General features: G+C 55.4%; 1 protein-coding gene across 1 annotated transcript in view; it reads left to right on the top strand.

Annotated features, from left to right (window-relative positions):
• The window catches only part of ANO1 (anoctamin 1), a 119536-nt gene extending 101979 nt beyond the window's left edge, over positions 1 to 17557 (top strand). Inside the window, exons 24-27 of the mRNA XM_068978801.1 lie at positions 6512 to 6564; positions 8833 to 9017; positions 13682 to 13787; positions 15651 to 17557. Coding sequence (XP_068834902.1) covers positions 6512 to 6564; positions 8833 to 9017; positions 13682 to 13787; positions 15651 to 15914 — 608 coding nt within the window. The 3' untranslated portion in view covers positions 15915 to 17557. The remainder of the gene's footprint in view (positions 1 to 6511; positions 6565 to 8832; positions 9018 to 13681; positions 13788 to 15650) is intronic.
• The last annotated feature ends 6234 nt before the right edge of the window (positions 17558 to 23791 follow it).

Below are 23791 nucleotides of genomic sequence, written 5' to 3'. Positions count from 1 at the left end.
ACCTCTCAACATTAGGGAACCCCAACCCCCCAACTCCTGAGATGTGCGGGCCACAGAGAACATTAGGGAACCCTGACCCCCCCCCAACTCCTGAGATGTGCGGGCCATGGAGAACATTAGGGAACCCTGACCTCCCAACATTAGGGAACCCCAACCCCCCAACTCCTGAGATGTGCGGGCCACAGAGAACATTAGGGAAGAGCTCAGGTCTCGGATAACGAGGGGGCTCCCCAACCTGCTGCTCCAGCCGGTTCATGAGATGCATTTTCTCTGCTGGTCCCCAGCACCCCTGCCCCACCCCGAACGTCTGAGTGGGCCCAGAGCACAGAGCCAGAGCACTGGGGAAGATGGCGTTCGCGCCCAGCAAGTGTCTTCCTACACACACAGGGCGTCACGTAGTCATTTAGCACTCACCGGAGAGATGAAGGAGGGGGCCCCCCCTCTACCGATGAAAGAAGAGCGTTGTGTGACCTGCCTGGCGGGTCAGGGTCAAGAGCAGCCTGGGCCTTTTAACCCCAAGTCACTAAGGCACTGGGAGCTGTGGGACTGTACACTGAACATCAGGCATAACTTTCGAATAGTCAGAGACCTTAAAAATGGAGCCAGCTTCCTTGTGCAGTGGTGAGCTCCCTATCACCAAAGGCATGTAAGCAGACGAGGGTGCCCATCTGTCCAGGAGTGGGGGGATCTAGTGAGCGGGGCTCAGAGACCCACGCGTGCCTCGGCCAGAGCCAGCCCTCGTCAGCAAGGACAATGCCCATCTTATCTTAAACAGAATCACCTTAAACCAGGATTCAATTTTCAGGGTGAAAACAAAAAAGTCTTTATTGGAACTTTGTCTTGAAATGAGATGGAAAATTACAAAATGTATTCTTTTTGTTTCCTATTGAATACAATTTTAGTTAGAACAGCACCTGTGCCAGTTCTGTGCTGGTTCCCAAACAAACAAGATTGAGTTGTGTATTAGGGGTGTTCTCTGTCATTCTACCAAATTAAGGACTGCACACCAGGGAGACAGATCTTTGGGCTGGACCTTTACGTTAGTTGCTCAGTTGTATCCAACTTTTCGCAACCGTGTGGACTGTAGCCCGCCAGGCTACTCTGTTCATGGAATTCTCCAGGCAAGAATACTGGAGTGGGTTACCATTCCCTTCTCCAGGAGATCTTCCAACCCCAGGGATTGAACTCAGGTCGCCTGCATTGCAGGCAGACTCTTTACTGTCTAGCCCAAACATAATCCTGCAAACATGCAGGGCCATCATCACTCCTTCCAAAAGCTTCTGCTGCCCTTGGCATTAGGTCATCGCATCCCAGGCCAGGGCCTCCTTGGCCAGTGCTCCATCCTTGGAGTGGCCCCCACCGACTGATGGTGCCAGGCCCACCAATTCTCCACCATCAGTCCCCGATCCACCTGGAATTTTGCTTTACACAGTGCACCTTCTCAGGTCGTACCAGAAGAAATTGCCATTTTCACAATTCAAACACGCTCAGATATCGGTGATTTCACCTGGTTCACATTTGTGCCTTGGGATCCATGGTGTGACCTGCCGAGCTCAAGCTTAGGGTCCAAGAACACTTGCTGTTCCACCAGGAGGCACGTCTGAGCTCAGCTCCCGTACAGAGGTCATCGCCCTGCGTTTTGACACTTGAGTCTCCTTCCTGTCCGGGCGACCCAGACAACCAGTAAAGACTCAGCAAAGAGATGTCTTTTCCACCAGACTTTGTGGTTTTGAAAGATGTGAAAGGGTGTGAATTCTCTGGCTCCCGGGGTCCCTGATGCTGCCTCGCCTGTGGCTGTGGAGTGAGCCTCTGCCCCACACACCTTGACTCTAAGGGCCCTGGGGCCTGGTAAGAGCCATCCAGAGCAGCGGGCTTGCCGCTGTGCTGGGTCAGAGCCCAGCTCACACTTCCATGCGGGGCGGGAGAGCAGATGTTCTCGTCTCTGTGGGCTGTGAGGCGATGTGCAGAATTCTCACCGAAAGCTGAAGTTTCTCATGTGGCATCTTCTCATGAGGGTTCTTCCCTCCTGGGCCATCCAGACACAGGCCGGGCACTGCTCTGAGCCACCGGCTGGATCCACAGATCCTCCGACGACAAGAGGATGAAATGGTTGGATGGCATCACTGACTCAATGGGCATGAGTTTGAGCAAACCCCGGGAGATGGGCTGCAGTCCATGGGGTCGAAAAGAGTTGGACACAACGGAGCGACTGAACAACGACCTTGAGATTGAGGTGCTGTGAAGCCAGGGCTCTCTGAAGTGCCCCATGCCCTGCTCTGAGGATGCCCCAGGGAGCCGTGTCTGATGTTGGACTTTCTCTGGGGCTTTTTGCTGTTGTGTCCCCGAGGAGCCTGGTGAGGACACTAGGGTGAATCCTCGGTCCCAATTTCCAGATAGGGAGACTGAGGCCAGGTGCTGAGCAGAGCTGAGCTGGAACCAGATTAGCTCAAGCCCTCAGCCCCTCCCGGCACACTTCCGTGAGGGCAGGCCTGCGGCATGGACAGGGCGGACACAGCAGCCTGCCAGGCGCACCCTGCACGGTCCTTGGGAATTCTGAGCCCGCGCCCAGGGGCCGTGAGAGAGAGCGCTGCTCCTGCCCTGTGCTCCTTACAAAGGCCCGATTCTCGGGCGCCGGAGGCCCCAGGCAAGCCCACAGCGGCCACTGTTTGCTTTGGCATCCTGTGCCTGGCGGAGCCGCGGCCATGCCTCACTGCAGCACCCTAAACCCTGCAGCCCCCCGGGATGGAAGCGAGTCCCAGGACACCCCCCTCCCCGAGCCCTCCCGGGCCCTGGTGTCGTTGCAGCACCAGCAGGGCTTGGAGCACGTCCTCGGGGTCTCTGCTCACGGCTCCGCGACTCTGCTTACGGATCAGCTGCTGACTTCCTGGTTCCTGCCCTGTTGGTCGAAGCATAATCTGGGTTTGTTTATGGGCTCCTCCACCGTAACCTTTCCTTGAAAAGGCTTTTGTGCTCCTCCTGTGATCCATGCGGGGCCCTGAAGGGACAGGGGCCGCCGCAGCCCCCATGACCCACACCCAGAGCGCCAGGAGCATGTGGAGGGAGCGCCAGGAGCATGTGGAGGGAGCGCCAGTGCCGTCACTGCTCTGCTCGGCCTCGGAGAGGGAGGCGTGGCGGGTCGCTGAGGGCACCCCGCCCCGTGCACATGTGGGCGCCGGCTGCAGCCTCCTAGGCCTGACCTTTCACCCAGGGCCAGCATCTTCTTCCTCTCGGGCTCGCTCTTCAGAGCCTCCCAGGTGAGAAACCCTTCCTGCATTCAGCTGCTGGGAGCTGCAAGTCAGCAGGCACATCCCAATACCTCCCTAGACTGTTCTCCGGAACCAGGCTCGGCATTGAAGAAGGAGACAGGTGAAATGAGACGGAGCCCTGCGAGATGTCGTAAGGAGGCTGAGATTCGTCCGAGGCAGCTCCAGCCCCTTGTACTTTCCTAGAGGTCATCAGGACAGTGGTTCTTATCATGCGGCATGCGTTCGAATAATCCAGCGGGTCAAGACTCCAGCAGACACCAATCCTGTGGGCTGGGCCCAGCGTCCTGGAGCCCAGGGTTCTGGGGTGGGGGGTCACACAGAGAACCATCGGCCTGGGGATAGAGACACCGCAGGATGTGTCGGGCAGCCTCGGTCTCCCGCCGTGGAGCGCTCTCTCTGGCCCAGCCATTTCCCCCGTGCCATCCCCATTTCCTGCTGTCACCTCTCTCAGCTCATTGACAGACTCATTTCCTCCTGCTGGGCTCAGGATCCACCTCCCAAGGGAGCCCCTGCCCGGAGACCTCAACTTGCCGGACTGGCCAGCACTCCAGCACCCTACTCGGAATTCTCAAGCTCAGATTGTGCGGGACCCTGTGAATGAGTGGACAGGAGTGCCTGATCTTGGGCCCTTGAAACACTCCGCCCTTGGAGGGTTTTCTTCTCCAGGCTTTAGTAGGGTCTGGGTTTGGGTAAATGTGATTCTTGAAGTCACTGGTGGTGATCAAGGGCATTGCCTTGGTACAGAGAGCTGCAATCCGTGGTGGGGCCTGAAGGGGGCGCCACTGCCAGCCGCCACCAGCTGTGGTCACGGAGATGCCAGCTGGGAGCTGAGGCTCTTGCAGAAGCAGCTAGTCTAAATTTTTTTAAAAACACATCATCCCAATTTGTATACACCCATTGACATTGTGGGGCTTCCCTGCTGGCTCAGTGGTAAAGAACCCGCCTGCCAATGCAGGAGACGTAGCTTCTATCCCTGGGTCCGGAAGATCCCCTGGAGAAGGAAATGACAACCCACTCTAGTGTTCTTGCCTGGAGAATCCCATGGACAGAGAAGCCTGGTGGGCTACAGTCCATGGGGTCACAAAAAGTCGGACACAGCTAAAGGAGTAAGCAACAGCAACAGCATTTTTTAAGTAGCAGGCAAGATTGATGAAACTCCCCCGCACCTGGATGTGGCAACCTCTGCTTGGGCATGAAGAGTCTGGTTGGAAGGACTTTCTACACTCATATAGTCACTCAGCAAACACTTACCCATTGCCGATGCTGAAGCTCCAATACTTTGGCTACCTGATGTGAAGAGCCAACTCATTGGAAAAAGACTCTGATGCTGGGAAAGACTAAGGGCAGGAGGAGAAGGGGGCAACAGAGGATGAGATGTTTGGGTGGCATCACCTGCTCAAAGGATGTGAGTTTGAGCAAGCTCTGGAAAAGTTTGGAAACTCTCCCAGACAAACCTAGACAGCATATTAAAAAGCAGAGACATCACTTTGCCAACAAAGGTCCATATTTGGGGCACTGGAAATGCTTGCCCTTCTGGAGTGGTCCCTGGCCAGAGCTGGGAAGCTGCCCTTACACCTGCCCTCAGGGGCTGGGTCTGAGCCGGTGGTTTCCCAATTCTGGGGCACATGGGCCTGAGCTCCTGCTGTCTCTGCCGACCATTAGCATGCACCCCTCAAATGGGCGCTCACTGCAAGGGCAGGAACACCCATGCGCAGCCTTATGGGCCCTGGATGGAGAGCCCCCCACCCTGCCACTGTCCCCACCAGCCCTTTCTGTTGTCACCATCTCAGATCTGGCTCCAGGCAGGGGAAGAGGGTGAGTGGGACAGAGTTTCAGCCCCACGTCTGCAATGATGTGTTCCTGGCCTGATAAGATGCCGTCAGGGTGGGGACGGGGGTGGCCAGGGATGCTGGGGCCCTTTCCAGGAGCCATAGCCTTGGGGCCCTAAGGAGTGGGGCCGACTCTGGGCCCTCAGGCTTCCTTCCTGGGCCTCCTGATTCTCTTCTCTGCTGGGAGCAAGGCCAGTGGGGCAGCTGGCGATGCTCCAAGTGCTGTGTGGTCATCCACACTCCCCTGTGACTGGGTACAGCCCCGCGTCTCCTGCTGATGGACCAAGGGGGTGTCCAGACGGGCGTGGTTTGTACCTCACTGCTGCCCAGTCATGTTACCCAAGATGTGCTCCTGGCCGCACTGGCTAGGAGGCCCTGGCCAGGCTCCCGACCCTGGCTTGCCATCTGACCTGTCCCTAACCATGGTTTCTCTAGCACCATTGCTGCTCAGTCACTCAGTCGTCTCCGAATCCACAACCCCGTGGCCTGCAGCATGCCAGGCTTCTCTGTCCTTCACCATCTCCCAGAGTTTGCTCAGACTCATGTCCATTGAGTCGCCGATGCTATCTAACCATCTCATCCTCTGTCATCCCCTTCTCCTTTTGCCTTCAATCTTTCCCAACAAAGCTCTTTTCTAGCGAGTCGGCTCTTCTCATCAGGTGGCCAAAGTACTGGAAATTCACCTTCAGCTTCAGCATCAGTCCTTCCAATGAATATTCAGGACTGATCTCCTTCAGAATGGACTGGTTGGATCTCCTTGCACTCCAAGGGACTCTCAAGAGTCTTCTCCAACACCACAGTTCAAAAGCATCAATTCTTTAGCGCTCAGCCTTCTTTATGGTCCAAGTCTCACAGCCATACATGACCACAGGAAATAGCCTAGCCTTGACTGGACGGACCTTTGTTGGCAAAGTAGTCTCTCTGCTCTTTAACATGCTGCCTGGGTTTGCCAGCGCTTTCCTTCCAAAGAGCAGGCACTGCTAGCACTAGGGCTATGTAGAAGTTTCTGGACACCAAATTTTGTGGCTTCCGTCTCTAATTACTGCTGCATGGACGCTTTGGGGAGGGGGAAGCTACGTCTAAATTGATTCTTTGTCTCTCTAGAAAAAACAGTCAGTAGTTTACACAGCTTGACGGCAGATTGTTCAGAACCAGGAACCAGGTGTTTCTAAGCATCCCTCTGAGAATTTAGTTGGCTTACAAACAGCCACTGAGCCAGTACAAGCCATGGGCTCTGCGGTTCACCAGGTTGCCCCAGGCCCTCCCCAGACGACTCCCAGTTACCACAGGTCTGACCTGTCCCACAAGAGGGCCAGACCGGCCCCTGAGAGGGCCAGCCTGCTGCGGGTTTGCTCAAGTTACTAAGAGCCCTGGCAAAGAGGGTCTTGAACCTGTGCTTTTTGGCCCCTCCCCCAGGAATCTGGTACAATATCCTCAGAGGCGTCGGGAAGCTTGCCGTCATCATCAACGTAAGTGACCTGGGGACTGCAACTGGCTGAGCTGCTGCACAGATGGGGGGCCCTTCCGGGAAGCTGGTCTCTGCCTGCAGCCTCGGGCAGCCCCACTGAGAGAGCGCCTCCTGGTTCTACTGAGGAGTGGGGCGAGTTCCGGCTGGGAATGACACAGCTCCTCAGCCACGCCCCACAACCCAGGCAACACCCTCCACTGTGCCCACCTAGGCCTCTAAGTGCCCTTTCTCCCCAGAGTCCTGAGAGAAGGAGATAGAGGCGGACAGGGCGGAAGGGAGACCCAGAGGAAGAGATTCCACGTCAGCAACTCTTCTGCTCTTTAAAAAAGTTCATTTTTTCTCCTTTATGTGAAGCTCACACCTGCTGTTTGAAGAAGGTTTGGGAAATGAAACATGGAGAGAAGAGGAACTTACTAGCCAAATACATACACACACACAGACACAGACACATACATACACACGGACACACATACATCCATACACACAGACACATCCATACACACACAGACACAGACACATACATACACAGACACACATACACACACACACATACACACACACATACATACACACATACACAGACACACACACATACAGACACAGACACATACATACACACGGACACACATACATACACAGACACACAGACATAGAAACACACAGAGAGAGACACACATACATACACAGAGACACAGACACATACATACACACGGACACGCATACATAGACAGACAGACATGCATATACATACACAGACACACACACACAGACACATACACATAGAAACACACAGACACACAAATATACACACATACATACACATAGAGAGACACACACATACATACGCACACAGAGACACACACATATATACACACAGACACACACATACATACACAGACACACATATACACAGACACACACACATAGAAACACAGAGAGAGAGACACACATACATACCCATATACATACACACAGACACACATCCATACACACAGAGAGACACAGAGACACACACGCGCACGCAAGTCTGCTGGGAACAGCACCCCCTGTGACCCTGCCCCCGCGGGTCTGGTTCACACCTTCATGACACGTGAACCCCAAGTACGAGCACCTCAGGAATGTCTGCAGTCCTGTGGCCCTCACCCTTCCACCCACCGACCGAGTCTGAGCCCCCCAGAAGCTGCCACCTTGCATCTTGGTGGGGGCGGGAGGGCCAGGCAGACAGCCCCCAGGAGCAGATGGTCACAGTCGTGGGGCTGACTCCGTCCCCATAGCACAGGAAGTGATGCTCAGCCCAGACAGGGACCCTCAGAGCCCTGGGACCTGCTATCCCTGGGGACAGGCCGCCCCCATCAGCCACCCAGTCCTGCCAGCTTAAGGCTTTGAAACCCGTCCGTAAAGGGAGGCTGTGGTCAGAGCTCATTCACCCATCCAGGCTGAGCCAGGGGTCACGTTTTAAGGAGGAGGCGCTGGAAACACCGAGGCGCGGCCCCTCTGGGTGCAGCGTTAGCACCGGGGTGCTGTGAACAGAGCAGCTGGGGGCATACGGGGCGTCTCGTGAGAGCAACCAGCTGCGACGGCCACAGTAGCGGCCGCTGAACGTTCCAGACACTGCTGAGCCCTTTCCGTAGGCCGCCCACCGGTGCACACATGGGCCCTGGAGTCAGGGGCATTGCCCATCTTGCAGATGATACAGCTGAGGCACAGAGAGGTCAGGCCGCTTGCCCAGGGCCACCCAGCCAGCAAGAGGCAGAGCTGGTCTTTAGCCCAGGCCTTCGGGCCCCTGCTCTGACACCGGCATCGCACCACTCTGCCCTGGGGGCTGCTCCAGTACAGGGGAGCTGGGCCTGGACTTTCCAGTCTACAAGGCACCTTCCCTCCCTGCCTCATTCCCTTCCAAACAGGCCAGGAAGGAGAGGCACCCACCGTGGGTGCAGCTAGCCCTGTCTGACAAGAGGAAAAGCAGGCACAGAGAGGTCAGGTCACTTGCCCAGGGCCACCCAGCCAGCGAGAGGCAGCCAGCATGGTCCCCCAGCCTCCTCGTTCAGGGGCGCCCTGTTCCCATCCCCAGAGCTCTCCTCGGAATGCTGGAGGGGCTGATAGGAGTGCCCCTAACCCTTCATTTGTTTACTTGGCGAGCCGGGGCCATGGGTCACATTTGCCAGTGTGGGTCACTGGCTAGGCTCCAGGGCCAGCGCTGCCCAGGCTCAGGTGGGGCAGGGCCCCCTCCCCGCTGGGGGCCGCACTGACCGCTCCGTTCCCTGGCCAGGCGTTTGTGATCTCCTTCACATCCGACTTCATCCCTCGCCTGGTGTACCTCTACATGTACAGTGAGAACGGGACCATGCACGGCTTCGTCAACCACACCCTCTCTTCCTTCAACGTCAGCGACTTCCAGAACGGCACAGCCCCCAACGACCCCCTGGACCTGGGCTATGAAGTGCAGATCTGCAGGTACTGCCCAGCGACTCTCTCTTTTTTTTTTAAACATATTTATTTGGCTGCACCAGGTTTTAGTTGCACCATGTGAGACCTAGTTCCCTGACCAGGGATAAAACCCAGGCACTGGGAGCTCAGAGCCTGAGCTGCCGGCCTTCCAGGGAAATCCCTAACAACTCTCTTTAAAGAGCCTCCTTTGGTGGGCTTCTGGAAAAACCCCAATTCAAGCCAGAGTTCTTTCTGGGCAAATCACAGAACAGCTCAGTCTTAATTCAGAGAAAGAAGAGAGAGAGATTCCTGGGTTGGAGGTGGTTGTTGCTTGTCGCTCAGTTGGGTGTGACTCTGCAACCCCATGGACTGCAGCTGCCTGTCCTTCACCATCGGATGCAGGTAGGAGGTGATCTGTCATTTCCTTTAACTAAGAAGTCCACGAGAGCTTCAGGCACGGCTGGATCCAGGGGCTGCCCTTTGTCACCCAGCCCCATTCTGACACTGTCTCTCAACATGCTTCCTGCACGTTGGCATCGTTTTCTGGCAGGCAGAAGGGAATCCCCCAGCTGTCCTCTCTACTCAAAAATCCTGGTGGGAAGAATATTTCTTTCCCACAAGTCAGCATAAGTCCTAGGATTGAGTCTCACTGACCTGCCTTCTGTCACAGGCCCCTCCTTGAACCAATCACAGTTGCCAGAGTGTGGGGCCTCTCTTTGGCTAGGTCTGGGCTGGGTGCCAGGGTATGGGGTTGTGGCCATAGATTTGGGGGCATCTCGAGGAAAACTGGGGTTTTCAAACAAGGGGTCATGGATGCTAGGTGGGCAAAAGCAGCAGATACCTGAGACGGTCATTCAGAGCAGACAGGGAGAGCCCCAGGAGAGACGGGGGCAGGGGTGGGGTGTGGGTGGTGGGGGCGAGGGGTGCCCCAGGAGAGACGGGGGCAGGGGTGGGGTGTGGGTGGTGGGGCGAGGGGCACAGCCAGGCCTGGCCATTCACTGCACCTCTTCAATGGGCCAGCCTGGCAGGGTTAGGGGCTGGGGGCTTGGGTCTGGGGACTCAGGAACGGGCAACATGAACCCTGCTGTCCAGGGACCTTGTACAGGGGGCAGCAGAAGCGTAAACAGATCCAGTTAAACGCGTAATAGTAGCTGGAAGCCTAGGGGAAGGGTGGGGGCATGGGGGCCGTTCCAGGGAGAGGGCTTGTGGGTGAAAGCAGGGTGGCGGGCACGGGTGGGCTCTAGAGCGCAGAGCGTAAAGGCCCAGCGTGGTGGACAGTGAGACCGAGGGATCAGGCCGGGGCCCCATATCCCGGCTCAGGAAACAGGACTGTGGTGTGATGGGCCCCGGGCTGAGATGAGGCTGAGGGCAGGGGCAGAGTGGAGGCCGTGTGGCCGCAGCTTGGTTAGTATCCTCTGACAGTCTAAACCGCCTGAGACTCAGAACAGGAAGACCTCAGGGACCAAGACACGCGTCGCAAAGCCGGAGTGGTGAAGCGCGGCCCTTTCTGTGTAGGACGGAGTTTACTCCAAGCCTGTGTACTGTTACTGTGCACCTCGCTCTGTGAGGCCCACCTGTCTGTCTTCATACCCTTGACCTGGCAGCAGGCTGTGGAGGAGGCTGCCGGAGTCCAGGGTACTGACAGCAATGAGCAGTAGCTCATGGCTGCGAAAGAAAAACAAAACACAAAAACAAAGCAAACAATAGCAAAAAACAGGTCCAAGAAATGGAAAACAGCACACCTGGGGTCACTGGAACCAGCAGGCGGGCCCACCCCGTGTAGGTGCAGCTGATGACTTTGAACAGCACCTGTGCCCCGGTGACCACCCCCCACCCAGGGATTAAACTACAAGACGTGCTGTGTGTTCCGAGTCAGGGCAGGGACCGCACTTACTCTGAGACCCATACAGCAGTGAAAATGAACAAGTTGGAGCCAGGCCTGCCAATGAAAGAGGGCAGACGGCACGTAAATACCCAACACGACACGCTGCCTGCTGTTCAGAGGCCCACCCACCGCACGTTTCAGGGCACACAGATGTGAGCAAATACATCAAGAAGAGGCCGGGTGAGCTGCTCCAACTCCTGCATGGCCGCCGTGGGCAGGGTCGGCCTGGAGAGCTGGGGGTCCCTTCCTCCCCGTCGTCAGCAGGCCTCGGCTCCAGAGACCCCTGAGCTTCCAGTCCAGCCCCCTGCTCACCTCTCTTGCTTTGTTTGAATGCCCCACGCCAAGAACACGCTCAGGCTGACCTATTTAACTCAAAATGAATTTCAGAGAAGAATGATTTAGAACAAAGAAGGCAGGGAGATAGGTGGTCGTTTTATTATAAATCCCCTCCAAAGGTCAGTGTTGGTGTTTACAGGGTAAGCGTTGGTTTTCGAGAATGGGCCCCCGGGCACCCAGGCCTCCGAGGTAGCCCCCTATCCGAGCATTGGCAGAAGTCCTGACCACGCAGCAGGGGGCCAGCGGGAGGGCTGAGGAAAGAAGGCAAAGACCCCGGGGGTTTTGTGGGGGGTTGTTTTTCGGGTTTTTGGCCACGTCGGGTCGTAGTCGAGGCGTGCGGGATCCTCAGTCTTCCCTGCCGCATGCCGGGTCTTAGTTGCAGCAGGTGAAGTATAGTTCCCTGACCAAGGATCAAACCTGAGCCCCGAGCACTGGAAGCACAGACTCTTAGCTCCTGGGCCACCCAAACACCCCCTTTTTAAGTGAGACGCTTGCTACCTTTCCCCCACAGAGGTGGAAGGTCGTGGGCCAGCCCTCTCTGCTCCCTGGGACTCTGGCTTTAGTCAGGCCCATCTGTCTGTTGGCCACGATTAAGTCCTGTGAGTGCTGTGAGCTCCACGCTGCTAGCTGCTCCTGGTCAAGCCACCTCCCAGGGTAGTCGGCTGCAGGTGGAGCAGCACCCAGCCCAGCCTGCAGCCGTGGGTATAAAAAAAGCAGCTGAGAGCTGTGATCCCCGCTACCATTTATCACTACACTGAAACAAGCATGGCCTCATTGAATGCTCACAGCAGTTCCAGAGAGGGCGTCATCGTCCCCGGTTGGGGGAGCTTGCAGGCTGAGTGCAAGAGCTGAGCCAGGAAAACAGCAAGATCATCTCTGACAGAGATCAGTGCAAGTGGTGGGGCTTGGCATCTGGACACGTCTATGAGTGGGCTTTGAAGTATGTGTAGGAGTTTGCCAGGTAGCACAAACACATTTCCCAGCACCCTAGTGCAGCTGGCCCTGAGCACAGAAGGAAGAGGGAGGAGCAGGTGTGTATGGCTGCTGACGGTATGGAGAGCAGTGGCCGCTTGTTCCCATAGGAGATCAGGTTGTACAACTTCTGCACGGCTCAGCAGCTGGCACCAGAGTGTGCCTTCCCCGCCCGATCCTATCTCTGGGACTGGCAACTTAGTGCTGCGCAGGCTCTCTGAGACTTCTGTCCTGTTGCCTCAGAAGACACACAGCTCTGTGGATGAGGGGGCCTGTCTGTGCCCCGACCAGCCCTAACCCCTGGAATGGGGCCTGGTGTGCAGCACTACATTCTTGTGACGTGACTAAGTGAGGGAATGCCAGACCGAGGCCCAGAGAGGTCAAGCGATGCCACAGGGACATACAGTGAGGCGAGAGCCCAGTCTGGGTCTATACCAGGCCCACACCCGCAGAGCCAGGGGCCTCCTCTCCTGGGCCCCCAACGAGGCCCCAGCTTTTCAGTGACCGGCAGAGTGCACCTGCGGCCCTGCATCTGGAAACCGCCCTTTCTCGGAAAGAAGCCGGGGCTTTCTCAGATGGCTTTGAGGAAGCTCTTCCCACACAGAGAAGGTTGGGGTGCCCTGCTAAAACCGGGCACCCCAAATTTGGGAGCAGCTGGGGGCGCCTAGGTGGGGACAGAACCCCGGGTTCCCCTCCTTCCTCTGCCCCCACCTCGGGCATCTCTGGACCCCTGAGAAAAAGGCAGAAGTGGAGCCATGGGGGCCCCCACATTCCCGCTGTACAAGGGGCAAAGGTGGGCCCTGGGGGCCCTGGGAGTGAGCGCTGTCTCCCAGCGGGGCGTCAAGAGCCACGTCTAGGAGCCATAAGGAGAGGGCTGGGTGGATATTTTTCACAGGGAGATAAGGAGGTAACACTTGGGGGAGGTGCCCTTCAGGCACTGGGCTGGCAGGGTGGCAGAGGACAGAATGGACCTGAACGCACCAACTGTGTGTTTAACCTCATACATGGGCTACTTTGCAGAACGTTTCATTTTTTTCCAATAGTTCCCCCACAGAGAGGGGAAAGCCTGGAGAAGCGGTTTTCACACTGGATCTCACAGCACGCGGCCTGGAATTCTGTGGACGCAGGAGGGGGCGGGTGGGTTAAGGCTCTGGTTTAGGGACCCCAGCCTCTTCCACCGGAAGGCCCCACTTCCTGTGTGTGAGGAGTCTCCGGGGTGGGAGGGGGGTGCTTTTTGGTACCAAGGCTGCACTGCCTTCAGAGTTTGGGATCCCCGGACAATATGGTCCCAGAGCCCGCTGCTTATGGGGACACCCCCGCAGGCCTGCCCAGCCCACGTGGGCGCCGGGATCCCCCTCCGGTGTGGGGAGAAGCCCCGCACACTGTGTGAGCTGGCGGGGCTGGGGGCCGTCCTGCAGGCGGCCCAGGCTCTCCCGACAGGAGCCCTGCGGCGGGGCCGGACCCCAGCTCCTCCTGAAGACCTGCCTCGCCTCTGCAGGTACAAAGACTACCGGGAGCCACCATGGTCAGAACACAAGTACGACATCTCCAAGGACTTCTGGGCCGTCCTGGCCGCCCGGCTGGCCTTCGTCATCGTCTTCCAGGTGCGAGGGCCTGCTCGGCTTCCGGAAGGGCTATGGGCTGAGGCGCCAAGGATGCGCTGTTGCCCAGAAAAGGGTCAGGAGGGCAGGAACTGGCCGGGGTTAGGGGTTTGGAGGCTGGAGGACTCACCCTGGTCACCCCGGGGTGTGAGGTGCTGGTGACCCCAGGCCCTGGGCAAGGAGAGGCCCCAGACCCTCCTGAGTTAAAGGGCTGGCGGGGATGGGAGGTGGTCAGGGCTGGCGAGGTCCTGGCTGACACCAGCCCCCACCTCCAGCAGGCAGGGGACCTGGCCCTGCCAGGCCCAGTCTCCGGGGAGGGGAACTAACCCTGAGGCCAAGATCCAGACAGGGAAGCCAGCCGGCACGTGGCACTGGGACCCCAGCTGGGGAGGTCGTGCTGGGGTTGCCTCCAGGGTGTCCCCCTAGCCCTGGGATCCCAGGAACTGGGGTCAACCCCCAGCCCTACCCCTTCTACACATTGTGGCCCCCTCCAGGACCCCCAGCCCCCAAGGCCCCCCGCCTCAACCACCAGCCTTCCACAACCCACTGCAGTCAGACTAGTGTCTGGGGCCCAGTTCCCCAGAAGCTGAGCCTGAGATGAGGATTCTGGTGCAAACGGGTTATTGAGGGAAGGCCTTGTTGCGGGGCGGCGGGTGGGGGTGGTGCTCAGCAGGAAGGGGGCCCAAGCGTGAATCCTGCCACACAAGCGGGCCCACCTTGATGCAGGAGAGTGCCTGGTCTGCCCACGTGGCCCTGCATTGGCTTCAGGGAGGGACCAGGGAGACAGAAGGAGGCAGTTCCCTGCAGACAGGCAGCTGTGAGTGTCAGCGGCCACAGCTGAGGGCTGGAAATGTCAACCAAGAAAGAAGACGGGGGTTGAGGCGGGGCGGGGGGGGAACCGGCACCCTCCATGACCAGTAGACTAACTCAGTCACACGTGCTCACAAGTGCTGGTCAGATGGAAGTTTGAAAACTTTCCATCAGTCTGTGAAAGCCAACTCGTCTGCATTCTACAGACCAGAAATGTAAGCAGGGAGGTGGATGGCATGGATTCAGGGCAATCCTGGGAGGCCTGACAGGGCAGAAGGGCCTGCGGTGTCCTCAGAGATGGCTTAAGCCCCATTTGTTTTGTGTTCTTTGCATTTTAACTATTTTCCCTTGAAGCCTTAGCACTTGTTATATTTAGTGATGAGTAACCAATTCCCTGGTAGCTCAGTTGGTAAAGAATCTGCCTGCAGTGCAGGAGACCCTGGTTCAATTCCTGGGTCGGGAAGTTCCCCTGGAGAAGGCATGGGCTACCCACTACAGTATTCTTGGGCTTCCCTGGTGGCTCAGATGGTAAAGAATCCACTCGAAATGCAGGAGACCTGGTTTCAATCCCTGGGTCAGGAAGATTCCCTGGAGGAGGGACTGGCAACCCGCTCCAGTATTCTGGAGAATCCCATGGACAGAGGAGCCTGGTGGGCTACAGTCCATGGGGTTGCAAAGAGTCGGACACGAGAGAATGACTAAGCATGCACTGAGGATGGAAAGAAAGAGGAGCCCTCTTAACTGCTGGAAGGAATGTAAAAGGGTGCCTCGGCTACAGTCCGTGGGGTCCCAAAGCATCGGACACGACTGAGTGAGCACAACCAATCAGATCATTTCTTAAGCCTGGAGATGGAGAATCATGCAGACAAGAGGGCCCACTTCCGGTCTCATCTATGACCGCCCGGGAAACCAAGGCCGGGGAGGTGCAGGGTGTATCTGAGGTCACAGGGCTGGGGTGATGGGTGGGGCAAGGTGCTGTTCGTTGAGGCGCAGGGGGAGGTGGGAGCGTTTCCCGGGTCGCCCTTCCCAGCCCCCCGACGCTGACTCTCCTTCCAGAACCTGGTCATGTTCATGAGCGACTTTGTGGACTGGGTCATCCCCGACATCCCCAAGGACATCAGCCAGCAGATCCACAAAGAGAAGGTGCTCATGGTGGAGCTGTTCATGCGGGAGGAGCAGGGCAAGCAGCAGCTGCTGGACACGTGGATGGAGAAGGACCGGAAGAAGGCGGAGCCCTGCAACAACCACAGCCCCGCCCCCGCCGCCCCACCCCCGCCCCCGCCCCCGGACGGCCCCGACTTCCCCGGAGGCTCCCTGTAGCCGCTGGGCAGCCCCAGCCACGCGCACACTCTCCCTCCTGGGCAGGGGGCTTCTCACACCCACCTGGCCCCAGGGCTCCTGGGTTTGTGGCAAACCTGGAAAACCGCCTTCTAGTAGGACAGCGTTTCTCCATCTTTTTCTACTTTGTTTTGTTTTGTTTTCTCTTGTTTTTGCACAAAACCATTATGCAGGGATCCTGTTATGCTTAGTGTTCAGCGTTAATCAAAACGATTGCTGGGGACAGGGTGGCGTGCCGCAGACGCAGGTGTTTTGTGATGCTTGGAGCCTGGGGTCTCCTTGGCAGTTGGGAGGTGAGCCCCCAGAAGTCATCTTCTTTAAACCCTCCTGACGCCTTCAGAAAGCTGAGGTGGCATTCCAAGGCATCAGGCAAAAGCTGGTGAGAGATTTGAGGGCAAACAGAGAAATGGATGAGGGATAACGATATTGACACCCGTTCCAAACGACGTCACCTGTCTCTAGGTCGAGAAAGCCAGATTGTTTCATCGCCTTTTCCTTCCACGGGTTCAGAAACCGACAGACTGCTCAAAGTGGAAGGTGCCCTGGCTGTGTCGCTCAGACGGCCCGGGAGCCCCGGATTCCCTCAGAGAATCAGCAGGGTGCAGGTGTTCTGCGTAAGCAGTGACGGCCCCTCTGGGGTCCCCACCATCAGCCATGCACCTCCCCCCACCATAGTGAAAGAGGAGATGGTAGTTCTCAGTTGGTGTCTGACTCTGAGACCTCGTGAACAGTAGCCTGCCAGGCTTCCCTGTCCATGGAATTCTCCAGGCAAGAATACTGGAGTGGGTGGCTGTTCTCTTCGTCAGGGGACCTTCCTGACCCAGGGATCAAATCTGGGTCTCCTGCGTTGCAGGCAGATTCTTCACCGTCTAAGCCTCCAGGGAAACCCACAGGGTGACAGGAAAGTGAGCAGTGAGAGACTGTGGCCTCGGAGGCCCCTCTGCAGACAGCGTCAGGGTTTCAAGAAGTCTTAAGGCTTCCGGGGGTACTTTTGCAGCTCCAGCATATTTATTGGGTTGGTTGGTTTGTTTAAATCAGTTCTACAGCGGATGTAAGGGTTTTTTCTCTGTAGCTCACAGGTGGAAGGCGTTCATTTTATTAGCTAACCAAATATCATTGAGAGGAATTTAAACTACTGTTACTACCAAAGATTTTTATTAATAAAGGCTTCTATTTTGGTAACACTTCTCTATATTTTTACTTACAGGAATGTTACTGTTGGAAATTATTTTTAAAAACTTGTAAAAACAAACCTCATAGCTGATAGGGATGGTCTCAACTTACAGCCCCATTATACTAACTGATGATCTGAAATTTCTCAAGCACGCAGAGAAACGTAAGAGAAATGCTCCAGCAAAGGGAGGGGTGAAGACAGGAGCATGCTCGTCTTGAACATGTGGCTGGTGAGCGCGGACATTCCCGTAAGCTGTCAATTAGGAGGGACGTCCGCAGGCGTCATAGCTTTTTGTTATTTGCTAAAATCATGCCATCTGATGCTTCTGCTTTCTCTTGTACAGTAAGTAGTTTGAAATGGGGTTTTTGTATACAAACATTGTATTAAAAATGAGGTGATTACCAAATATCCTTTTATGGAAACCATTTCTTTTTTAAAAAGTGAATGTGCACAGATTCACAGAGACTGAACATGCATCTGAATAAATGTGTATACATGACATCTTCCTTCCAAACCCTGTCCACGTGACTTCTGCTCCCAGAAACTCAAGGGGCCAACCCCAGAGCCCCCTCATGATTGGACCTGCAAACTCAGGGAACTCGTAAGCCTCCGTTTCCTCGACGCAGGACACTGGCCCATTCTGATGTTCTTGGGACCTTGTCCGAGAGTGTGTGACGTGCATGGCTGTGTGGGTCTGTGCGTGCACGTGTGACTGTGCCTGCGTATGTGTCTCTGCATTGCTTTGTCTACACCTATGCACAGTTGAAGCCAGAAGGAGAAGGGGGTGGCAGAGGAAGAGATGGTTAGATGTCATCACTGACTCACTGGACATGAGTCTGAGCAAACTCCAGGCGATGGTGAAGGACGGGAAGCCTGGCGTGCTGCAGTGGGCCACAAAGAGTTGGACACGACTGACTGCCTGAACAACAGCAATGCATGCGTGTGCACGTATGTGGGGTGGGGGGTGGGCACAGCTTTCCAGCCGCCTCCTCCAAGATCCCCAAATCCTGACCCCTGGTCCCGCCAACCCGACAGAGCAGTACTGAAGAGTTCGTGGACCTAAAATTGCCCCCAAACCTTTAGGGGACCATCCCAGGATTGCCAGTGTGTTTTCTTTTTTTCTATTAATTTACTTATTTCGCTAGATCTTTGTTGTGGCATGTGGACCCTTAGTTGAGGCATGTGGGATCCAGTTCCCTGACCAGGGATCAAACCCAGGCCCCCTGCACTGGAAGCATGGAGTCTTAGCCACTGGACCATCAGGGAAGTCCCGCAGTGTTTTCATTTGGGCAAGTGGGGAACTTTTTCTTTAACCCATCACCTATAATCCCCCTCACTTCTTGAAAGAAAGACTCTCTTTTGCATCCAAACATCAGTGAGGCCTCAACCCGCAGGCCTGCAGGGCACCCCTGGTGCTGCTGTGTCCCCAAGGAAGTCTCAGCAAACCCGAGCCCAAGAGGCCCTGGCTGCCCACCATCAAAAGCATCCTTCTAAAGCTTGAGGGCGGCTCCCAGGGCCAGCATCAACCCTCCCCTCTCATGGGGACTCCCAGGGGCCTGAGAGGCTCACAGGGGACCTTTAGCCCCTCCGGGTTGTGAAGAAACCTCTCAGAGTGGGGTGGTGACCCCCCTCCAAGAGCACAGGGCTCCCTGACAGCCAGAGCTTACAGACACGCATCCCTGCAACGTTCAAGAAGCAGCCTTGAGCAAGGTCCCTCAAGGGTGACCTCTTGCAGCAGGCGTCAGATGCGGGGTGAGAAAATGCACCCCAGCACAGGATCGTCTCAGAGGAAGGAAAGGGTGCTGATGAAAATATGACAGGGGTGTGGCCGAGGGTCACTCAGAGCGATCGAGCTGAGCAGGAAGGCCCCCAGAGTCTGAGCAGGGAGGGGCCGGAATACAAAAGCCTGGAGAAAGGCCGGGGGTTCCAGCAGCAGCAGCAGCAAGGACAAAGGCCCTGAGGCAGCGGCGTGCTGGGCAGGCTATAGAGGCAGCGAGAAGTTCCTCACCTGGGGGCCGCAGGGCAGGAGGTGAGGAATCGGGAACCAGCACGCACCAGCGCCCCCTGCCTGCCCTGGCTCCCTGAGGGTTTCAACCTTGGCGGTAAGTCCTCGGCAGGGGCTGGCAGCCTCCACCAGGGCAGGGATGGAGCTGACTCACACATCTCAAGGTCTTGGTGGTGTGGGTGGAGACTGCAGAGGGGTTGGGAGCCAGAGAGGAGAGATGCAGAAATTCAGGTGAGCGATGTAGGCCTTGGACAAGGATGGGAGGAAGTTGGGGGCGGGGGGGCGGGGAGCCACCAGATTAACTTCACAAAGACCTGGGCTCTGGCAGCAAAAGGACCCCCAGAGATGAGCTGGGCAACTGGCACCATCGTTTCACAGACAGGCACAGTGGGGCCCAGAGAGGGTCAGGGCTCCACTCTGGTCTCACCTCAAGCTGGCCCCACAGGGGCCCCTCAGACCCAGGACCCTGGCACCTGGTGCTGAATGGTTTCTGCTCCTGGTCCCTGGAATGGAGTGGCAGGAGCGGGGCAGAGCTGAGCCCCGACCACAGACAGTGAAGGACTGTCTGGGGCTCATGGGGGCCTGAGGCCCGGGGCGGGGTCCCTCATGCCAATGATTGACCCTGAAGGTGAAGGCCGCCTTGAGCTGCGACCAGCCTAAGATACCGCTTAGGTTTGGTTCAGTGCTCGTTAAATCTTCTTAATTTAATATGCAAAGAGGGACTCCCTGGTGGCTCAGACGGTGATCCCTAGGTCAGGAAGATCCCCTGGAGAAGGGAATGGCAATGCACTCCAGGATTCTTGCCTAAGAGTCGGACACGACTGAGTGACTGATGTTTTCACTTTTCAGTATACAGAAAACTGCACAGATCTTGAGTATACACTCAACTGCCACAACACACACACACCTCTGTAACTGGCACCCCAGAAGCCTCCCTTGGTGCTCCTTTCTGGTCACCCCTCCTCACCCAACTGTGACCCTGGTCCCTACCCACTGTCCTGACTTCAGCAGCTGGTTTGAAAGAGGAGAGTGAAAAAGTTGGCTTAAAGCTCAACATTCAGAAAACTAAGATCATGGCATCTGGTCCCATCACTTCATGGGAAATGGATGGGGAAACAGTGGCAGACTATTTTGGGGGGCTCCAAAATCACTGCAGATGGTGACTGCAGCCATGAAATTAAAAGATGCTTACTCCCTGGAAGAAAAGCTATGACCAACCTAGACAGCATATTAAAAAGCAGAAACATTACTTTGCCAACAAAGGTCCATCTAGTCAAAGCTATGGTTCTTCCAATAGTCACATATGGATGTGAGAGTTGGACTATAAAGAAAGCTGAGTGCCGAAGAATTGATGCTTTTGAACTATGGTGTTGGAGAAGACTCTTAGAGTCCCGTGGACTGCAAGGAGAGCAAATCAGTCCATCCTAAAGGAAATCAGGACCCTGAATATTCATTGGAAGGACTGATGCTGAAGCTGAAACTCCAACTTTGGCCACCTGATGCCAAGAACTGTCTCATTGGAAAAGACCCTGATGCTGGGAAAGATTGAGGGCAGGAGGAGAAGGGGACGACAGAGGATGAGATGGTTGGATGGCATAACCGATTCAAGGGACATGAGTTTGAGTAAACTCCTGGAGTTGGTGATGGACAGGGAGGCCTGGCCTGCGGCAGTCCGTGGAGTCAACTGAGGGCTGAGCTGAATTGAACTGAATTTGCCTGGTTTCACTTGTGGGTGGCTGCTGCCCTCTGCTGGCTGCCTGTGGGAGCTGCACCTGGGGATGGACAAGATCCAGCACTTGAGTCCTTGTGTTGGTTATTTGTTTGCTGCCCTGCAAATGACCATGACCTTAGTGACTTACTACAGCAACGTACTGTCTTACAGTTCTGTAAGCCAGACGTCTGACACAGGCCTCACAGAGCTAAGATGAAGGTGTGGGCGGGGCTGCACGCTTCCCACCACCTCCAGCCACCGCAGCCAGTCCCTCCCACAGCTGTCTCTTCAGCTCGAGGCCCTGGCTTAGCTTGACTCCCTGGGATGACCCAGGGTGACCTCCCCCCACCTCAGAGTCCTTCATCTTCACCACACCTGCAAAGTCGTTCCCGCCACGTAAATTGACTCATTCACAAAGTCCGGGAATTGGAATCGGACACCTTGGGGCCATTGTTCTGTCCACCATGTACCCCCGCCGCCAGGGAAAAACCTAACTACCTCCAAGCAAAGCCCCCACAGTCCCCAGATATCTATGGAAAGGCTTCATCAGGAATGAGATCAAAACAAACAGGAGGAGGAGGAGCTTGGGGGGACACAGACGACACAAGAGAAGAAGAAAGAAAAGCAACTCGGTTCCTCACCCTTGGGAGTAAAGACCAATGCGCAGGGGAGTCCCAGCTGGCGCAGTGGTAAGGAGTCCACCGGCCGTTGCCCGGAGAGTCCCATGGACAGAGGAGCCTGGGGGGCCGTGGTCCGTGGGGTTACGAAAGAGTGGGCGTGGTTGAGCGCGCGCAGGTAGCGCGGCTCAGGCGTTTTCGGCGCTGCGCAGTGCTCCGCCCTGTGAGTGAGACTCAACCCACCGCCGCTCACTGCGTCTGCTTTGGTGGGCAACTTGCTGCAATTGCAAGCCACACTGCTGAGCTCTCCTGCATGAGCCGGTCACTGCGGCAGTTCCTCTAGGACGACTGGCTGCTTGTCTTTGAATGGCTCACAAGCTGGGAATGACTCGTATATTTAAAATGGTCAGGGGGAAGGGAGGAATATCTGTGAGACGAGAATATTACATGGAATTCAAATTTCAGTCTCTAGGAATAAACCATTATTGGAACATAAAAAAAAAAGACCAGTGTGCCTCCATGAAACCGGAAAAAAGGTGCTATTTTCTTTCTTTTTTTAAAGAGGCAATGCGAATGAAAGGAAAATACAAAAACTAGACTTCACCGAGATTTAAAATCTGGGGGGAGGGGGAGGGTCGGAGGATACCCAGCTGAATGAAATGGCAGTTCACAAAATGGGAGAAAATAATGGCAAATCCTATTTCTGATAAGAGACTTATATCTGGAATATCTGAGGATCCCCTACAACTCAGCAACAAAAAGACCAGCAACCCAGTTAAAAGTGGACAGAGAGCTTGACTAGACATTTCTCCAAAGACGTACAAATGGTCAATAAGCTCATGAGAAGATGCTCAACATCACTGGTTACCAGGGAACCAGAAATCAAACCCACAAGACAGCACGGCACACCCCCTAGGATGCCTAAGATCCAAACCAGAAGATGATAAGACATGATGGGGGCGTGGAGAAATGGAACCCTAGTGCTTTGCTGGTAGAAATGTAAACTGGTGCAACCACTGTGGGAAAAACTCTGATGGTTTCTCAGAAACATGAAACAGAAGGACTGTACGATCCAGTAATTTCACTTCTGGGTACATAAACAAAAGAATCTGGAGCAGGGACTCATCCCGGTGTACTCATGTTCACCTACGGCTTCACAGGGACTTCCCGATGGCCAGCTCACAGGCCAGGCGAAGACTAAGGCGTGGTCCATGGGTGGTTTCACACGATGCACTGACAGCCCCAAAGGTGGATGGTCCCAGCACGGCAGCCCCTCTCTGGGGCATCCCGGAGGGACAGTGGAGAGAGAGAAAGCCTCCCAGGGGGCAGAGCTTCAGTCAGAACACCTGAAGGGGTGAGAAGAGGTCTGGGAGAGCTGGGGGAGAGTTGTTCCAGGAGCCATTTGACATCTATAGACACATCACCCGATGACAGAATTTTTCAAGCACCCATGAAACACTTGCCAAGGCAGACCACATGCTGGGCCTTAAAACAAGCTCAACAAGTTTAAAAGAATTGAAACCATGCAGAGCGTGTTCTCTGACTGTAATGGAATCAACCTATAAAAGGGACTAACGACAGAAACCCATGCTGACTTACAGCTCTCTCGGGTCCGACTCTGGGACACCACGGACTATAACCTGCCAGGCGCTTCTGTCCATAGTATCTTCCAGGCAAGAATACTGGAGTGGGTGGCCATTTCCTCCCCCAGAGGATCTTCCCAACCCAGGGACTGAACTCACTTCTCCTGCATTGGCAGGTGAGTTCTTTACCAGTGAACCAACTGGGAAACCCGAATGGCAGAAAGGCAACAGGCAAATCTCTAAACCCAAGCAAATGACACAGCACAATTCCAAATAAACCTGGGCCAGAGAGGAAGCCTCAGAGGAGAGGAAAAGACATAGAAATAAATGAAAATAAAAACACAGCATCTCAAAATTTGTAGGACACAGCTAAAGCAATGTTGAAAATGCTTATCTTAGAAATAAATGACCTACATGCCTACCTCAAACAACCAGAATGAATAAAAAAGCAAAATAAATCCAAAGCAAGGAGAGGGAAATAAAATAGCCAAGACAAGACAAAATATGAAATAAAACTAGGGAAAGGGGGAAGAGAGAAAAATCGTTGAAACAAAAAACTGGTTCATTGCAAATAAATAAAATTGATAAACTTCTAGCAAGACAGAGAAACATAAGGAGAGAAGACGCAAATCACCAATTTCAGGAATGAAATGGAGGATTCATTAGAGATCTTGTAGCCATTAAAAGGATAACGCTACAGACCGAATACGTGCACACTAAGTCACCTCAGTCATGTCCCACTCTGTAACTCAACGGGCTGTAGCCCGCC

The sequence above is a fragment of the Capricornis sumatraensis genome, chromosome 8, assembly GCF_032405125.1.
Source record: "Capricornis sumatraensis isolate serow.1 chromosome 8, serow.2, whole genome shotgun sequence".
Taxonomy (NCBI): domain Eukaryota; kingdom Metazoa; phylum Chordata; class Mammalia; order Artiodactyla; family Bovidae; genus Capricornis; species Capricornis sumatraensis.
The sequence above is the reverse complement of the archived record's forward strand: the minus strand, read 5'-3'. Positions and strand labels throughout refer to the sequence as shown.